Raw genomic sequence first — 15,030 nt, 5'->3', positions numbered from 1 at the left:
AACTACTTAATTCAAACTTGACATTACTCCTCGTAGAATGAGGTTTACCAAGTTTTAATTAAGCGCTCCGCTATTTCGAATTAAATTCGAAATAGCGGTTTGCATGTATAACCGCTATTAAAGTTAATTTGAACTAACGGCTGTTAGTTTGAATTAACTTTGTAGTGTAGACATACCCATACTGTTGACTCCTATTGATTTCTGATCCACTATAATCCCTCAATCCTTTTCCGTTGTCCTGCTATCTAGCTAGTTATTCCCCGTTTTTATTTGCTATTTCCCTCCTAATCAAAGGATTTTCATATGACTTTATTGAATTTCATCTTATTGATATCAGATCAATTTTCCAATTAGTCAAGTTCAACATATTTTTGTTGGTGGTGCTCCACCCACGCTGCCTTGGAGGAAACTCCAGGAGGGATCGTACTTCAAGAAGGCAGAATTCCTCCCTGGGATTTCCAGTCCTCAAAAGCATCACATGAACTCTTATATTCCCACAAGTAGTGGAGTGAATTCCCTTAGCATGTCTGAACAGCTCTGTATGGCTTTCATCATGGCAATCTCAAAAAGCAGATGTATTCTGTATCGGTAGCTTGATCTATGTTGGTTCTTTTCTCCAGGGCCAGATCTGAGTGGTTCCCACTCAAAAGAAATTCCTCCTTATTTTACAGTGAGCATTTTTCAGTTACACACTGAGGGTTATTTCAAAAAACAAGATATTCAAGTAGGCTGTGACTCAAACATCTCTCCTCGAGTTACAATAGTGTAACTTCCTGAGTTTCTGCAATTAATATTGAGACTGTTTACCAAGTAATTCCTAAGAATAATTTTTGGACAGTAATTAATTTCAAGTATTTCATATTGGAAGTTCAAGATGTATTTTCATTAGTCATGCAGATCAGATGTTATGATTCTTTTCCGAGAGTAACTTGTAAAATTGTACTGTAAAAGTTCGAAAATACTAGGGTAAATGTTTAATATTATAATAATAACTACAATATCTTCACATAATCTAAAAATTAACAAAGTCAGGTACCCCAAAAATTAGAAATCTTAGAAAGCTACTGCACGAGGGAAATCACATGATTATCTATATTACAACTCCACGAATACTAAATAATTGCATCATGACTAATGATATTACTGTGAATATTTACTGATGGAGAATCCTGGCAAACTTTGGTTAGAGCATTAAAATGGACAATGCTATGGTCATTCATTAACCAGTTTGAAATAATTAATCTCTTTTTTTGGAAATGAACAAGGCATTTGTAATAGCTACTGTATATTGAATATTGAGCAAATACATCACAGTTTCTGCTTAATATAACATTACTTACAAAATTCTGGGGCAATAGCAATGCAATTCACTACATTGTTAATTTTTATTTCATTCTGTATTCAGAGTAACAACATTTCTGCTGAATTCATTTAATATTAATGTGAATAAAATATGTAATTTCAAAGCAAATTCTTTGTAATGTAACTTTAATTCATGTCTCCTCACATAAAACAGTTTATTTATGAAGGAATCTTAAGAAAGTTATTTGTTGTGTTTGGCCCATATGTGAACATGCAGCATTCTTGGTTAAAGTTCACATCAATGTAATTAACAACCAACTTCTCTACTGAGGAAAATGTGCCCCTCAACATATCACAATAGAATATTCAGGAGAATAATCGTTATATTTTCTTCTTATCTTATTTTCTTCTCTTTGGGGGACATATTTAGAATATTCTTATTGTAATCTATGATATTTGAAGGTTTCAAAGAATATTGATGTTGCCAAAAGTTAGTAGTTGTATGTCAGTATTTCTGTCCTCCACATCCATACATTGACAGCACAGCCAGAATAGTTTCATAGCTTTGGATGTGTATTCTTGGATGATTAGTGGTCTTCATTAGCACAACAGTTAGTAAATTATCAATCTCTAACTACACACCAGAGTGATATACAATGGCTGAGCTTCATGCCAGAATGCTAGCATTATTCAGATAACTGAAGGCTTGATAAATTCTCAGTATTAGTAAGATCAACAGTGGTACAATAGCTATTACAAATGTAATTTCAGTCACAATGAAGTTAGGGAGTGAGATATACTACTCAGCAACAAACTAGTCATTATAATGGTATGTGAGTTGCTCAACTTTTGGTTCAGAACAAAATTTCAGCAAAATGTGTGTGTTTTGGGGAGGGAATAAATTTTAAATGCATTGTCATGCATTTGAAAAAAAAATCAGATTTATAGTTTGAGACCTTAAAATCTTCGTCTCAAATGTGTATTCCATAGATATACAGCCTGAGTATCTGGGTGATGAGCTAGGGACCTCATCAGGAGCTGGGAAAAAGAAATGTATCCTCTTACTGAAATGGAATGGCAGCCATAGTATATGTATTAACAACTTTCCTTCCATATAGAAGCCAGTGTATTCAATTCTGATGTGCCACTGAATCTATGCTGCATGGTGACATGAAGCATACAACATTCAAGGGGAGTGTGAACTTCTGAATGAACCTTCTAAAAGGTTCAGAAAAGAACAAGATAAGTTCGTAGTGTGATGGGTCCATCATTACTTATTATCCAGGAGGGGCAGGGTTGGTATCGTTAGTCTCTGTTTGCCAGAATCTGGGAATGGGCAACAGAGAATGAATTGCTTGTTCTGTCCATTCTCTCTAGGACACCTGGCATTGTCCACTGTTGGAATACAGAACACAGGAATAGATTGACCTTTGGTCTGACCCACTTTGGCTGTTCTTATGTTTTATTTTGGACATCAGTTACTTCTTATAGAACACAAGGCTGATCTTGCAGTCTTTATTTAGGCAAAACTTTGATTGACATAAATGGGAACTTTGATTAAAGACTGAGAAAGGACTACAGGCAGTCACCGGGTTACGTACAAGATAGGGACTGTAGGTTTGTTCTTAAGTTGAATCTGTATGTAAGTCGGAACTGGCGTCCAGATTCAGCCTGTTGAAACTGATCAGTTTCAACAGCGGCTGAATCTGGACGCCAGTTCCGACTTACATACAGATTCAACTTAAGAACCCCAGGCATCCCCAAGTCAGCTGCTGCTGAAACTCATCAGTGGCTGATTCCAGGAAGCCCGGGGCAGGGGCTTCCTGTAGTCAGCCACTGGTCAGTTTCAGCAGCGGCTGACTTGGGGACGCCTGGGGCAGAGCAGCTGGGGTGCTGCTGGGTTGGTCCAGTAGCGCTGCCGCTCCTCGGCGCTACTGGACCAACCCAGCAGCACCCCAGCTGCTCTGCCCCAGGTGTCCTGATTCAGCCGCTGCTGAAACTGATCAGCAGCGGCTGAATCAGGACTCCTGGGGCAGAACAGATAGGGTGCTGCCGGGTTGGTCCAGTAGCGCCAAGGAGCGGTGCTGCGGGACCAACCGGCAGCGCCCCACCTGCTCTACCACAGGCCCGGGGCTTTGTTCCACATCTCCCTGGTCTGCTGGGGGGGCGGGGCGCACTAGCTGATCAGGGAGACGCTGATCTGGAAGCGCCACGGTCCTGCCCGGGTCCTCCTCCACTTTGCTCAGCATCTCCCTGGTCTGCAGACCAGGGAGACACTGAGCAAAGCGGAGGAGGACCCGGGCGGGACCGCGGCGCTGATCTGGCTCCTCTCCCCCCCCCCCAGCAGATCAGGGAGACGCAGAGCATCTTTTCTTGCCCCAGAGGACGCGGGCGGTGGGACCGGACATCACACCGCTCCCATCGTCCGGGGCGAGAAAATCCCCGTTCGTAACTGCAGATCTGACATAAGTTGGATCTGCATAACTCGGGGACTGCCTGTATAAAATTAGCCCTAAATTAGGAGCCTGAATTAAATGAAAGCAACATCATTCACTCTTAGTTTGTCTGTGAATAGCTTTCTAAGCTGCTCTACTAACTATTGGCTTTGTTTGAACAGGCCTTCACTTAACTTTTTTTTTTTCATGAAAATGCTAATCCAGTCTGTCTTTGAAATTGATTTTAACAATGTGTGTTTTGCCTTGTTTGTTTTCACCCACAGAGCCAAGTTCCCATTATGTAATTTCCTTAAAAGCCTTTAACAATGTGGGTGAAGGAGTTCCTCTCTATGAAAGTGCCACCACTAGATCACTGACAGGTGAGTTGGAAATGTTGATTCTTACCTTGTTCCATATCAATTATCATTAGCCTTACATGTGTGCATATTGGGCAACCATTTTGGAAAGCCAATAACAAGAGTTCTTCTACATACAAGTTTCTTCTAGAATAAATCAGATCATTTTTCTACCCCATTTTAACTGGTTGAACTACATGGCTATAAGATAATGAATTAATTACACTTTCCTGAAATATATTTTACAGCAGTAAATTTTCATTAGCTCATATAAAATAATGTAATGCTTGCACATCCGTTAGTAGTTTGATTGAGTTGGCTTGGGAGCAACATGAATCCCAGAGCAATTTAAATATCTGAAGATCAGGTTAAAATTGTGGCTGCTGTCACAAATCAAGCACGGAATTTAATTATTTTCTGTATCTCTTATAATTTTTGCTAAGTTGAAATTAATTACTTAAAGCCAAGAACAGTCACAGACATATCTAGGGTCAGGTAGCCAGGTCTTAGATAAGATGAAGGAAAGTATTTCAAATAATTAATGACAATATAAACTCACAAAAAACAGAATACCCAATATTAATTGGGCTACTCACTTACCATGCAACATTTTTCTTCATAGATGTATTCTTGGTAAGAAAAACAAAGTGCCATTAAGTTTCAGGTTCATTTGATCCAATCTGATTCTTGTTTGCATATGTTTTCTTAGGATGAATGAGTAACACTGAAGACAGCAGTTAACAAAAAGATGAAATACAAAAAGAAAAATGATTTTCCTCTGGAGTGACACAATCATTAGGTAGTTGTTCCTTACGTTTCACCCACCATGTTAAAAACTTCCTCAGAAAAAGGAAGCTTATGTCACTGAGAGCAAAAAGACTATTCATATACAGACTAAGGGTGAACCATTAGGAATAATATAATCAAATGGAAGCTCTGTGGCTCCAAATGGAAAACCATTCTTTCCCCAAACATTTTTTGTGAAGTATTCCCCTAAGAAATCTTGGAATGTCTCAAAAGTTAACAACAACAAAAAATCAAAGTAAAAAAAGAAATCATCTGTGGGAATCCATATCTAGATAAGTATCAGTGAGTGTTTGGCTTCAACATTGTTCATATTACTTCTTGTCTGGTAACTAAAAAGGTTGTTTCTTCCTGATAGATGTGTCAAATTATGTATGTGTCTTTTAAAAATTTTATTTGATGAACTTGGTTCAAAATCCTTGTGGGTTTTTAGAAGACTTTTTGTATGTGTGTTGATGCTAGATCAAGAATTACCTACATGAAGCCTGTGGGGAAATTTTTTTAGTGTATGAATGTGTGAGACCTCTCATGAATGAAATATTATCCAGGTGAGAAAAAGGTATTTGGTGAACTGACCCAAGGATTCTATACAAGTATGGCACTTTACAGCTTCTCTTTTATTTCTAAGAGCAGCTCTAACAAGGAGCTTCCTATCTAATCTCTTACCCCTCTAGGTGCGGCTTCTGAAGAAAGTCAGTATCATTGGGTCATTCATGGAAGAGCATTTCAAAAACTATATTCAGGAAAGCTAGAAGTATTGTAGTTGAGCTCCCTGAGTGGTTTTTGAACTGACTTGTCCTGAATGAAAAAGAAAATTTAACTACTGTGTTTATTTCAGTGCATAAAAATTGTATGTGATAGATAGATATTGAAACTTGTTGGTATAGATAACATATAAACTCAAATGATGTTACAAGCAAGGTAAGAGTTAAAGGAAGAATAAATTGTTTAATCGAGGATATGCAATTTATAAATGACAGATGTCCAAACTTGAATAGAGCAAATAATTCTGTTTTGAAAAGTGGAGGAAGTATTTAGGGACCTATTTTCAGACCTCAAAGGATTATAGAAGTTCCACTGTTTCTCAGCTCAGTGATGGCATGTTTCAAGAACTGAATTATCTTAACTGATTGAATCTAAGCATTTATTTTGCTAGACCTGGTCTTCATAGTCCTCTGTACAATAGACCTTCAGAATTCAGTATGTTGCTATGGGAAAAAAAGAAAGATGCAGTGTTTTATTTGACAAAAGATCAAATCTATGTAATGCACATTGAAATTGAAACCTTCAGAGTAGCAATGTTCTTTGTGAATAGGCAGAAGAAGTTTCAACCCATCCTGCTATGCAGAAAGTCTGAATGAATTTTGGAACTGTAGATGAATCACCAGATTGCTCTATTTCCCCAAGCATCTATATTCAAGCTTCTAAAGAAGCTGATGGTGAATGAAGCAGCAACAACAGTAATAAAACGTTCATCTAGTGGCTCATCATACATTTTAAATATGCTTTACTCCTATATTTTTATTTCAAGGGCTGTGGCGGACTGAAGTGCTAAATAATTAATTACAAAATTACAAAAAAAGAAAGCGATCAAAGAGTGTCAGAAGTTGTAAATGCATAGAGAGCTGCCAAACTAAAATAATTATCAATTGGGAAATGTCAGATTAATTTGCACGTTGATTAATTATGTAGCCTGTTAATTTAAGAAAAACATGGTTGTGGGTATGTGTGTACTGTGTCATAATTATGGCAGCCTGAAAGTTTTAGTTGGTAAAATCATAATCTTGTTTTTATATTGCAAATATATATATTTTAAAAGCCAACATTTTAACATAATGTCTCTGTTCTGACCAACATTTTCTCCATTAAGATGCAGTAGTTATTACTTAAAACTCAAAGGCTAAAAAAGACAGGCAATCCAATTCTCTTCTCATATTTGTATAAATCAGGGTTAATTCTGTTAAAGTCAATTCATTACAGTGAAGTGACAGGATACTCAGACCCATGATGTTCTTGCTAGCACTGGCTAATTGCAAACACAGCTTTCCAACATGGAACTTCACTTTGGATATGGAAGCAACCCTTTCTGTGTAAGAAAACCTACCGCAGATTGCTTCTGTGTTGTGCTAACTTCACCTAACACTGCATACCCATTATTACAGACTGTTGATCTGTGTGAAGGGTGCATGATCACCAAATATGTAAAAGAAGCATGCTCATGCCTGAAGGAAAAAGAATGCTCAGAGATTAAAACAACTATCCACATAACCTTAGCAGGATGCACACATTTTTCAAGCAGGAGCTATTAAATCAACAACGTGGGACTCTATTTTAGCATTAAAATTATGTTCTCTTTTGCCTGACAAATATTTAAGCAGATGTGGAAGTGCTCTTTGAATAGCATTAAAAGAACAAAAGAAGCTGCACAGAGAGAGTGAGCGAGAGAGAAAAGCATAGGCAACTCCTACACATATCAGTGTCTTTTAGAATGACACTGTTGTGTACGTGGTTTCAATAATGTATCATTTATGTATTTCTTTTTTTTACTGCAAAGTAAATCATTTTAAGGAGAAACAATGTATTTCAACTTCATTTTGGAGCCAACAAAAGCAAGCACACCTGGAAGTATTTAAAGAAGCCATACAAAATAATATTCATTGCTAGTTAGCTTTATTATAGTAATGTAAGTGAAATGTTGTGTATATATTATCCTTTTTCAATTAATTCCTCTCTTTCTGTTCTTCTCCTGTTCCCCTCTCATCATTTAACCCATTGTGATGTGTATTCACTGGTGATTGTTTTGTTTAACTACTGTTCATTTTTTTAATGGGATTTTTTTTGGTGGTTTTTGACCCAGATCCCATTGATCCATTAGAAGTTGATTTTTATCCTTTGCTTGATGATTTCCCTACCTCAGTCCCAGATATCTCCACCCCCATGCTCCCACCAGTAGGTGTCCAGGCTGTTGCACTTACTCATGATGCCGTGAGAGTCAGCTGGGCAGACAACTCTGTCCCAAAGAATCAAAAGACTACCGAGGTTCGCTTTTACACTGTTCGTTGGAGAACCAGCTATTCGACAAGTGCTAAATACAAGGTGAAGTTATAACAGGACATAAAAGTTCTGCAGCTTCTTGTCTTTCTATTTATTTGACAATAAATTGAATCTACCTTTTCTGTACTTAACTTGGGGAAAACTCAGAAACAACCAGATGAACAGGAAATATCTTGACTTGGTAGTAGCCTGTAGTAGCATGAATAGTCTACCACCTATAAATGAAAGATGTTTTCAGACACAAAATGCCAGCAAATCAATATTAAAATGTATGTGTAATAGGAGAGAAATTTATAATAATTAATAATAATGCTTGGTGTAACCCACACACGTAGTGTGGTTCACTGTCCCATGGAGTGGCAGTTATATGACTTACAGCGAGTGATAAGAACAAGGGAGCTCTACAGAGTGTGTTGTGAGCCAGCTGGCCTTTATAGCTCAAGCTGTAGAGGCTCCTACACTAAGCTTTCGAGGTCCCAGCTTCAAATCTGCCTAGTAGCAGTTGTGTTGGCACTTACACAGAAAGTGGCAATCACTAACTTGAAAACATAAATTCTATCTATTTACATACTATATTCAGTTTGTATACAACATCTTGTACCATTAAGAAAAAAACATAAAAAATCTTATCTGCATGCAAAAAACTTACTAGAAGTCATCCATCAGTCTTTTTGAATTCTTAGAAGGCCAAAGTCTTTCCAGTCCCCAAGGGTTGGTGCCCTTAGACAGAAGATGCTAGCCATTAATTGGATCAGAAGGAAGGCCCTGAGTTGATTTAAATACAGCTTTATTAATCCAAAACCCATGTATTTATCTCTTAGTGTATGTCTACACTACAGCATTATTTCAAAATATCTAATTTCGAAATAGTTAATTCAAAATAGCTTATTTTGAAATAACGCGTCTACACATAAAATGCATTTCGAAATAGCGTTTTTCTATTTCAAATAGCGTGTCCACACTAGTGGACGTTGAATAGTATTTAAGGCTGGTTGGAACCAGTTCCAGCAGGGCATCACGTCTGAAATTGCTTTGTGGCCAGGGCAGCCAGCAGGGCACCCTGGGAAGGGCTGGAGGCCCCCTATTTCGAAATAAGTGTCTACACAGCGCTACACAATTTTGAAATTGGCACTATTCCTCATGGAATGAGGTTTACCAATTATGAAATAAGCCCTTCACTATTGAAATAACGGAATGGCTGTGTCGATGTTAGGAAAGTTATTTCGAAATAACTGCTGTTATTTTGAAATAACTTTGCTGTGTAGACATACAATTAGTCTCCAGAGGATCCAGATTGAACCAGTATATGTGAACTTCTCTAGGGGATGGGTGAGTGAGTCAATTTAACAATTTCCCAACACACTCTTTTAGTTCCTGAAGGAGTTCTGGGAACACTTTCCAGTGGAGAAGAACACAGTTGTACATAAGCTCCTGGGTCCACAGTGATGCATAGACTTAATATGAGGTTTCCCCCAAAGATGCTGCAATATAGTAGTCTGCCAGAAACAGGTCTGCCAGAAACAGCAATCACACAACTTTTAATAAAAAAAGCCTCAGTGAAAAGTATGTTCACTCTAAGCCAGTTTTATCCTGAATATGTTCAACCCAAGCCTATTTTCCAAATATTTTTGGCAGGTCTACACTACATCCCAAGTCAATATAACTTACTTTGCTCAGGGCTGTGAAAAAGACCCTGCTCTCCCACGCAACACAAGTTTTGCACTATTCTCACTGGTGCTATATGAGATGCTGTTCTGCTGACATAGCTTCTGCGCCCAATTAAGACAGAATAATTATGCTAAGGGGAGAGAGCTCTCCCATTGTCATGGTGCATATTCACTAGATGTGCTACTGCTCAGATATTAGACCCTTCATCCTGGGAGTGCCTCATATCTGAGCAAGTTTGAAAAAAGGAAAGTGTAATGCTCTTCTTTTCTATTTGGGGTCGACAGTTTTTATAGCCTTTTTTTCCCGAACTCATGATTGTAGGCTTAGCTTTCATGCAAATTTGTCTTCCTAAGGTCAGCCTTTATCTAGTCCACATACTGAGTCTTTGGTCTCTCCCTTGGTCATCTTCCACCAACAATCATTAAAAGGACCATCCTACTAATATAACTTTAATTTCTTAATATCTGTAAGATTTAGCTACTTTCACTCCACAAGCAGTTTTAACACTGTCCCATAGTTAAAACCCCATGCCCATATCAAATTTTGCTCATAATTGGGTCGCGCTTTATTCCATAAGTGAGCACCTTGATTATACTAGATATACTCACAGGCTGTGTCTACTGGCATGAATTTCCGGAACTGCTTAAAACGGAATACTATTCCGTTTTCAGTTTTTCCGGAAAAGGAGCGTCTACATTGGCAGGCTGCTTTTCCAGAAAAGCCCTTTTTCCGGAAAAGCGTCTGTGGCCAATGTAGACACGCTTTTCTGGAAAAGACTACTGGGCTGTCTACACTGGCCCTTTTCTGGAACAGTGTTCCGGAATAAGGACGTATGCCCGAGCCAGAGCAGAATAGTTTTTCCGGAATAGCGGCTGACTTGGTACAGTAGAGCGTCATTGCTTTTCCGGAAATTCAAGGGCCAGTGTAGACAGCTCGCAGCTTATTCCAGAAAAGCGGTTGATTTTCCGGAATAAGTGGCCCAGTGTGTAGACAGCCACAGAGTAGGGGACTACTCAATTGGTGAAATCTTAGTCTCAATGAAGTCAACTTTTATGTTTATTTTATCTCTTGTTTTCTCCCAATGAGTATACAGATGACAGAATTTGTCTCTGAATACAGAAGTCCCAGTGTGAATTCATGTGTTGTAACAAAACGTATACCATGCTTCTGTAGACTTATATGATGCATTATAATTGGCACTTACTAATTTGTCTCTGAAATGGATGTCTGCTGTCTTCCCTCATAAAATTACTACAGTATTCTGCACTTCCTTGGAAGCTTATGGTGAAATTTTAAAAGATGTAATGTACATCATTAGAGTTGATGATTAATGTCAACATAAGGGTGACATTATTGGTGAATACCAGAGAGCTGCATTGTTCCATACTCATCCTACTGAACAGTGAAAAAGGATCCATTCTTATGATGAAAGTCAGATGTTTTGCATAACTGGGCATACATTTCTCTCACCTGCTCCAGTGGTTCAGACATCTTTCTGTAGATTTAAGACCATCAAATATATCACAGAAGCTAAAGATTTGCAGCTCAGTTAAATGAAAACTGATCCCATGTTATATCGGATGTGGCATACCCTCACCCCTCATTTCTGCCAGTGGGTACGGAAATGTTCAACACCTCACTAGAGGTGCATAACTCTTGAGGAGCTTGGGCCCAGCAAAATGGATATCCATAATGGTCTGAAAATACAGGGTTTATTCATATGATAAAAAACTGCTGACTCTCTTGAATCATTCCTTATAACAGGCTGAGACAAAAAGCTAAGTCAGATAAATCTACATTATAAAAATGTTAATAAATACATCACTAATAGTTTATATATCTCTTCTTAATGTACTGCTGTGAACCAAATAAATAATTCAAATTTATTATACAAACAAAGCATATATTTAAACAGCAAAAATCTAAGACTTAAAAACTACAACAGTTATAAGAAATTAATTATATATTCATCCAAAAATGACCAGAGTGTGTGTTAGAGCCATTATGGTGAGAAAATATGTGTTAGTAAACTTTTATTAGACCAATAACTAATTTTGGGGGGAAGGAGAAGAAATATAATATGAAAGAGAAACAAATTTTAAGTCAAAAACTCTTGTAAGTGTGGAGAGCACAGAACAAATCAGCCGAATAATAAAAGTCTTTAACTTAATGCAAATATTTCTGCTTTTCTTCCATAAGGGTACAAATGGAGGACACAGTGTCAGCTTCCATTTCATTCTTTCATTTGAAAGACTGCCGTAAATTCCTTTGTGTGAAGAAAGGGGGAGAGGGAGCAGAGGGAATCTCCATACCTTAGTTAACTGCCTAAATTATAAACAGCCAGTTTAGAGTTTTATTCATGGTACTAAGAATAGTTCCACTAAAATACATACTACAGTGTCAAAGCTATTTCCGTCCTCAGAAAAGTATGCTTACAAAAGGAAGTTAGCATTACTATAATATGCTCTTCCATTTTATCTATTATATGGAAAAATTGTGTATGTAAGTTAGTTTTCTATTATTGCATTTTTCAACTTTTACTTGCTTAAACATATATTTCTTTTCCTCTTTTTCCCCCCTTTGTAGTCAGCAGATACAACAGCTTTGAGCCATAGTGTAATAGGCCTTAAGCCAAACACTATGTATGAATTCTCTGTCATGGTAACTAAAGGTCGAAGGTCAAGCACGTGGAGCATGACTGCACATGCCACAACATATGAAGCAGGTATGTCTACATATTTTGATAGCTTTATAAACCAGCATGTTTGCAATAATATGGATAATAAAAACAGTCACCTTCATATATCTTCTTCACTAAAGATATGACCTAGCTGGTATTTAGTTTTCAAAGAAAAATAAAATCAGATGAGAACAATGATGGAAATAGCCTACTATGATCAGGATGGAAGTTTTGTTAATCTCTCTTATTTTTTAATTTATAAAAAGGCTACTTGTACTGATTCAAGCGTATGTGATCCTGTTCTAGACTTCTAGGGCATGTCTACACTGCACAACAAAAGTCAAATTAAGATACGTAACTTCAGCTACATCAATTGGATAGCTGAAGTCGAAATAGCTTAATTCAGCTTTTGGCGCTGCCTACACAGCAGGAAGATGAAGGAAGAACACTCTTCCTTCAACTTCCCCTACTTCTTGTGAAATGACGGTATGGGGAGTCTGAGTAAGAAGTCATCCATCCTAACATTATTTTGAAAGAACGGCTTGCTGTGTAAACGCTCACTATGTTATTTCAAAATAATGTCATTATTTTGAAATAATGCTGCATTGTAGACATGCCCCAAGAGGCTCTGGCAAAGGATCAAGTAATGCTACCAGCTAATAGAGATTATTTTTGCTGAAGAGGTGAAGGTGCTTTTGAAATCAAAGCTCCATGGTTCTATTCACTAGATTGTGTATGTGCAGTTCCGCAGGCTCTGGAGGTATTTGTATGCGGATGTTACATAGATGGTCCTGAGTTGGAGATACAGCATCTGGAATAGCTTCTATAAAATTAAGCAAAAAAAATGCATAGCAATATTGAGCAAGCTCTTCAAATTGCATGTTATTTAGAGATACAAACTTTCTATCTGTAGAACTTACTGTCTCATGTGAGAGGCTCCCTGTCAGGGTTAATGAGGCTCTTTGAATGACACCAGAGCATGATCTCTGCATGATGGAGGAATGTGACCGTCTATGGCAGAATAGCTGCCAGACTGGCCACCAAAGGCCACATGAGAACCCAGGATCAGGTTTGCATGAAAATCAAGTTGGTCCGGCAAGACCCCCAACCCTGAGCCCTGAGCTTCCCCTCTCCCTTCTTCCCCTTGCTTCCCCCTTCAAGCTCCCTCCTCCTAGGTTTCCTCCTCTCCTCTCCCACCCTTTCTTCTCCCCTCTTCCGCCTCCTGTCCCCAGTCTCACCAGAGTTTCATTCCTCCCCCCCTCCCACACACAGTTTTGTTAAATAAAGAGAGTTTGTGTTCATGAAAATACATGTATTTAATTTGACATCAGGAGGGGGGGTTAGGGAAGGGTAAGTGGAAGGATGTGAGGGAGGAATGAGGTACAAGCCTCCAGTGGCGCAGACCAGGGAAGCTCTCAGTGCTACTCAGGGTGGAAGCTCTCCCGCAGGGCCTCCTGGATACTGACAGCCCCCCGATGAACGCCCCAGATGCAGCCTGCAGAAAGTGAAGCCAGGCTTGCATCAACGCATCCAAGAGAAGCACCAGAGTGCCATGGGCAGCTCTGGCTCCATGTTGCAGAGTGCTGTGATGTCCCGAGTGAGGGCAATCTGAGCACACAGACAAAATGCTTTGCTGTCCCTCATCGAGGTAGGCCAGCAAGCAGAGAAAGCTGAGAACTGGCTGTTCAGGGGGTGTCCCTTTAAGCACAGACCTCAGATAGCCTCAAGCAGCAGCCATACAAAGTAACTCCTGACCTGATGCCCTGATGGACCTGGTTCCGGCCAGCCTTAAATGAGATTCAGCATACACTCGGTGTAGACACGCTACTTCGAAATAGAAAAACGCTATTTCGAAATGCATTTTGTGTGTAGATGCATTATTTCAAAATAGCTTATTTCGAATTAACTATTTCAAAATAAGATATTTCGAAATAACGCTGTAGTGTAGACATACCCCTAGATATTAATGCTAAAGAGTATCCCAAAGTATAGAATTGTAAAGACTAGCTAGAGAAAATAATCTACTGCACTAATACACCCTGAGGCTCTTTATAGCACATGGTATTAAAACACGGTATGATATAATTATTAGCCAATCTAAGTCATTAACTAGTGAGGATGCTTATGTTATTAACCAGTTACTTTACCAAATTGCATTAAGTTATTCACTTATTTGCTGTGAGAATAATATGTATAAAATATATAAATTTAAAAAAATGAATTCACACAACTGTGGCTCTTTTGGGTAATGTTGATCACTAATTTGGCTCCTGACCAATTGAGGTCTGAGTATCACTGCCCTACAGCATGATTAGTATTTTTTATTAAATTCTATATGTATTTAGAATAAATTATTCATCTTCCATTCTTGTGGCTCTTTGGAAGGATAGTTTGTGAATTAATCCAGTGAGCTGCCTGGCCTCAGCATAAGGGGAACTGAAATCTGTAAATAGGGAGAAGAGAAAGTCGGCAGTTTTTTAAATGCCCTTATTAAACTTAACTCCCTGCTTCACTGCTTTTGTTTCATTCTGTGTTTGGCCCTCCAGAGCAGGCCAGGCTTTCTTCTGAATAGGTATGCCTTCTGCAGAGCTACTTGATCTACCACAGTCTGAGTGGCTCACTGGCACAGTAGACTGAAGTTATATTGTACTGGATAGGACCCAAAGTGTTCAGTTATTTATTGTATTTCTCATGCTCAACAAAAAGCGTGTCTATAGCTCTTAGCATGACA

At 38.4% G+C, this 15,030-nt stretch overlaps 1 protein-coding gene across 4 annotated transcripts in view; it reads left to right on the top strand.

Moving 5' to 3' along the window:
* DCC (DCC netrin 1 receptor) overlaps positions 1–15,030 on the top strand; it is a 999,406-nt gene that overhangs the window by 874,680 nt on the left and 109,696 nt on the right. For 2 of the 4 annotated variants that reach the window (XM_075932654.2, XM_075932653.2), the window contains exons 16-18: positions 4,022–4,117; positions 7,815–7,993; positions 12,206–12,344. In XM_075932654.2, coding sequence (XP_075788769.2) covers positions 4,022–4,117; positions 7,815–7,993; positions 12,206–12,344 — 414 coding nt within the window. Of the gene's footprint in view, positions 1–4,021; positions 4,118–7,754; positions 7,994–12,205; positions 12,345–15,030 lie in introns of all 4 variants that reach the window. The other 2 variants (XM_075932652.2, XM_075932651.2) reach the window with 1 other exon arrangement.

The sequence above is a fragment of the Pelodiscus sinensis genome, chromosome 6 (assembly GCF_052426305.1).
Source record: "Pelodiscus sinensis isolate ZL-2025 chromosome 6, ASM5242630v1, whole genome shotgun sequence".
Classification (NCBI taxonomy): domain Eukaryota; kingdom Metazoa; phylum Chordata; order Testudines; family Trionychidae; genus Pelodiscus; species Pelodiscus sinensis.
The sequence above is the reverse complement of the archived record's forward strand: the minus strand, read 5'-3'. Positions and strand labels throughout refer to the sequence as shown.